Source organism: Corvus brachyrhynchos, unplaced genomic scaffold, assembly GCF_000691975.1.
Source record: "Corvus brachyrhynchos isolate BGI_N302 unplaced genomic scaffold, ASM69197v1 scaffold34, whole genome shotgun sequence".
Classification (NCBI taxonomy): domain Eukaryota; kingdom Metazoa; phylum Chordata; class Aves; order Passeriformes; family Corvidae; genus Corvus; species Corvus brachyrhynchos.
Genome location: NW_008238126.1, coordinates 5,645,458 through 5,650,487, shown reverse-complemented (window position 1 = coordinate 5,650,487; position 5,030 = coordinate 5,645,458). Strand labels below are relative to the sequence as shown.

General features: G+C 41.6%; 1 protein-coding gene across 1 annotated transcript in view; it reads right to left on the bottom strand.

Moving 5' to 3' along the window:
• Nucleotides 1-1,123: 1,123 nt before the first annotated feature.
• Nucleotides 1,124-5,030, bottom strand: part of DMRTB1 (DMRT like family B with proline rich C-terminal 1) — an 18,952-nt gene continuing 15,045 nt past the window's right edge. The window contains exon 5 of the mRNA XM_017733534.1: nucleotides 1,124-2,274. Within this exon, the coding sequence (XP_017589023.1) occupies nucleotides 2,204-2,274 (71 nt within the window). The 3' untranslated portion in view covers nucleotides 1,124-2,203. The remainder of the gene's footprint in view (nucleotides 2,275-5,030) is intronic.

The window sequence follows — 5,030 nt, the reverse complement described above, 5'->3', positions numbered from 1 at the left end:
TGCCCCTGGTCACCTTCTTGTCCTTCAGTGTATAAAGCAGCAAGGTTTGGTAATGGTTTTACAGCTACTCAGCCACACCTGACATGTTCTAAAACTGAGTCTCCTCCCCAGACTGAAGAATCTTATTTAAGATTCCCCCAGTGATCAACTTCTCCATCCTTTTAGTTTAGTTGACTTTCTCTGGCTCATCCTTAAACTCACTACATCCCTCTGGAGATGCCCATTTATCTGCAGCAAAGCAGTGAGAGAGACCCTCCTGGAGTGCCAGACCATCCTTCAAACAGCCGAAGTAAAGGCTTTGGTTCACTTGATGATAGTTCAGAAAGATGAAGGAAAAGGAAAATAAGGAGTTTGGCTTGGCAATCTGGAAGCAGTCACCAGCCCAGTAGAACAGAGAGCAAACAGTGCTGTTTGTGCAGTATATCTACAGTGTGTTAGAGTCAGTGAAATAGGCTGGAATCCACCTTACTTTGAGATTTAAGGAGTAATACAACACTGAATGTGACTTTCCAAAAATACGTGGGAAGGAGCCGGTTCAAGTATTCATCCTGGACCTTAGTATTTTCTTAAATCATTATGTTATAAAAACCAAACCCTCCATCCACAGAGGAACTTGTGGGCACTTACAGTATTTCTATTTGTAGATTATTCTGTTTTGAAAACAAAGAGGTATCCAGACTTTTCCAAGCAGACAGCAGTTCTGGGACATTCCTGGAAGCAAAGATCCTATTGTGAATCTGATCTATAACAAGCTGTACATCAGATTCTTTGCTATAGAGAAACGTGTTTCTCTTTTTTTTCTCTTGGCAGTTCTAAATTTGCCACTTTCACTTTTGCCCCAAAACACAGTGCTGCAAAGCATTCCAGCAGATCATCTACTACTTTAAAGAAAAGATACATGTTCAGCCTAGCAGAACTTCTTTACTTCTTGCATTGAGCAGGGGATTATTAATACAAGTATCAGAAAAGAAGTCTGTTTATTTTACTGTGCTCACCTCTACAGAAGCAGACAGACTAGAAAAAAAATACTGAGGCCTATATCTCTCTCCAGACAAGTCTGTTACACAGAGCTGTTCAGGACAACATCTGACATTTGGCTAGAAAAATTACATGCAGACACACATCCAACCATAACAACAGTTTAATGATCTTTTTTAATTATACAAAAGTCCCACCCCAATTATTCAAACATTAACAACTGATCCACTTGATACAAAACCAATTCGTCCAGGCAAAACAGTAATGTCCCGTTCATTTTTAATTAAAGATTATCATTGACAATCATAGTATGGATGGATTTGACTAATTATTATTCTAACTGGTGTTTTGTCCTGGGCAAATCTCTCCACACCTTGGCTACGCCACAGTGCACTTCCAGTACACACGTGTAAAGCTGTCTACAGGAGCCCTTTAGAAACAAACAGTACTGCTTAGTTTCAGCTGTCATGAGTTAAACAACATTGAAATCACATGTAAATCATCAAGGACATTCAAAATGTCAGATGTGAAGCCTGTGTGACAAGAGGTGATTCCAAGTAACTTTGTCCCCAACCTACACACTACACAGAAGGTGCCTTGAAGGACCCAGAAAACAATGTGAAGGCACCAGGCCGTTCCACGAGTTCCTGCCATGCCCTTCCAGACCAGCACCTACCCTTCCCTTGCCCTGCTGAATCACGTTCTTAGGCAGCCAAGTGCATCAGCAACCCAGGCTGTCTTCACATCCTCTCTCAATCAGTCATCAGGCTCCACATCACTTAACTCTTCTGTAACATTCAGAACCAGACTTCCTTTACAGCAAACTGATACAAACAACATCTTTCTGACTACTGTCATGAACATGAAAATGCTGCAGAATGCACCTGGCTCAGAGACCATGTTCTGGGAGCCAGGTAACCTCAGCAGAGGAACAAATCTGGAGTCATAATCATTTGTTGCTTCCACTGGAAAACCTTTTAGGAACATGGGCTTTGTAGTGCTTGGGAGGCAGAGCTGTGAGCCTGGTAGTTTGAACATTGATCATAAAGTAAGGCAGGGGACTAATCCCTTTCTAGCTGTTGTGACTGCTCAGTGATTAAGTGTTATTCTACCCTCATTAACTAACATCATTAACTAACACTGAGAAATGAAAACAGTGCTGCCTGCTCTCAGCTCTTCTCCAGCCCATTTACTGTGTATAATATACAGATTGGTCTCTTCGTGTTTATTCTGGGGAAGAAGGAGGTGGGTCACGTTCATGAACCACCCCTGAATCCTCACTGTCAGCTTCAGTAGCTAAAATGAAGAATAGAAAAATGTCAGAGTTAAACTCAAACAAAGAACCCAAAACCCCAAACCCTGTTTCAGTTCTTGTTACACCTGGAATCAAATCACATTTCCACATTTGAAGCTGCACTGGAATAGAAGTATGAGGCAGACACTTCTGCCCACTTACCCACAGTGAACCTGTGCCATGCCTTTTTAACACTCTGTGAATTCTCAAAGGCCTTGACAGACTGATTCATAGTCCCTTTTTCAAATTCAACTAGGGAATTTCATTTTATAAAGTATTTACTTGCCAATTTGCATGAAAAGCTCCCTCATCTCCTCACAGGCAAGTTGGGTTTTGGTTTTCTGTGGCTTGCTCTTTTAGAAAACCAACCATTTGCAATCAGTCTACCATCAGATGCTTTACTGGCTGTTTTACTGGACATACCCTGTGTTTGTCAAATCTCTGTAACATGACCAGTCAATCAATACTGCATGAAATTGTGTAACAACATGGTCTATACTTCACACCACCCCTGCCCTCATATTAACTCAAATCCTTCAGGAAGCAGCTTCTAGCCTAGGAACGGCATTTTCAGGTAAGCCTTCAGGTTTTTTTATTTTTTATTTGTCTTCATCTGAGATTTCCTTTCAGGCAGAGATCACAGACATTTCTCCTCACCAGCTGTCACCCTGGTAGGGCTTTCTATATCCATTTTCCTGCAAGAGTTTTCCAGAAAGCCCATTTCACCTCAGTTCTGGAGGCTTCTGGAGAAAGGATGTTCCCAAGTTTAACTGCAGGTTGGAGCCAGTTCCATTTTGGAAAAAAAAGACATTATGCAATCCTAACACATCCTTATGCACTACACATTACAGCTTTTCTCTTTTTTCAAGCATCTTGAATTCCAGAAAGAATTATTCGTTTCACTCTTCCCTTTACATCTGCATCTTCTGCTGCCAGACTGTTTTGTATGACCTCATGCAGAATTATCCCCCCTCACTGGGTTACAATTGCAAATTCCTACATATCCTGGAGCACAAATGCTATGCAGTAGAATTAATTTCTACTTTCTCCATAGCACGAAGGAAACTGGATTGTTCTCTGAGCAACACAATCCATGATGCATTGTTTCCTATGGCACTGCGCCTGGGCTGTGATTTCCCTGGTGTGTGTTAAGGGCTGAGGTCATTAGATGGCACTTTGCTCCCTGGGGGAGGCTGCTCTCCTGGTGTTTCTTCTCTATCCAGTTGCCTGTTGTCATCAATTTTTGGCCAGTACAACTTCACTCTACCAATGCAGGACTGGATTCCCTCTGTTTCCCTCACGCAATACTGTAACTTCACTCCATGTCCCCCATGTTTGTGTGCTACTCCCAGTTCCTTCCTGTTCCCTCAGAGTCCAGCAGAAAAGCTACAGCTCCCTTCATGTTCTCTGCCACTGCAGCATCCCCCAGATTTTTTTCCCCTCCAAGCCACAAAGCCCAGTAATCCTCACACATACTTCCTGATTTGCAGGCTAGCCCTTGTTTTCCTCTCTTCCCCTCAAACTCAGCCCATATTATTTCACCTCTAGTGCACCAGTATCTCCTACACACTGCCTTTATCAGTATCTTAAAATAACTTTACATTTCTACAGTATCTATACACCCCCACACTGCCATATTCTCCATATTCCCATTGTCCACCACATCTCCTGCTTCCTTTTCTTTGGCCTTCCAGCCAGACAAGGAGCAGGGATGCCCCGAGTGTGTCCCCACTGCTGGGCTGACTGGCAGGCAGTTGCTTGTTGGCCCAGGGACACACACACCAGTCAAGGACTGAGTGCATGGTGACAGCCAGCCACACACCACAACACGGCTGCAAGCAAATGCTTTGGTGGGGGGCATCTGCTTCCCTTGCACACCAATATTGTGTAGGCATGTGATCACAACAGATATGTTTGGCTGAAAATAGCTAATGGGTTGAAGAGTTATGAGAGGACTGACATTAACAGAAAATGAGGTTGCACGAGCCTTATGTTGTTGAGGAATCAGACCAGAAAAACCCCAACTTACATTTTGTCCCACATAACCACCATCAACATCTTTTCAGTTCAAATGAGATAATTATACTTCTCTTATTTCTCCTCCCTCTTGATTTTTCAGTGGGTGATTATTGTAATTTGTTTCATAAACAACTTAATTTTTTTATTCTCGTTCAAGAAGAGAAGTTGTATTTATTTATCATCATTTTTAAAAATCTAAAATAAAAAATAAATTTAAAACTAAACTGGCTATTTGCACATCCAGTATTAGCGGTTAATTCTCTGAGCAGCTCTACCCTCTTGTGGTCACAGCTAAGCTGCAGCCAGATGAAAAACTTGTGAATATAGTCACAAATATGTCCACATGTAGGCACAGTACATAACACAGACCTAAAACAGAGGGGCACAAAGACTTAATCTATGCCTGAAATTTAAAATCCTGTGGGAATTAAGAGATTTTGAAGATTCAATCCTTCTTTTCCAGCAATTAAAATCTAGGATTTTCAGATGAGCAAGAAATTTTGTATTAATTATGTTGTGTTAGTCCGCATTATTTTTTAACGATTTGTCTAAATTGAAATACAGCCAAATAATTTTTAAGATATGCCCTGCAAACTAGCTATGTAGAAAAATATTTGCTTTTTGAGAACATCAACAGATCATTTTCTGGAATATCTCTGTGTCCTGGGGCCTTTGACATCTGCCTGAGATTGAGGTGCCTGTCAGTTGGAAAACCCAAACATGTCAGGCTGTCTTTCCC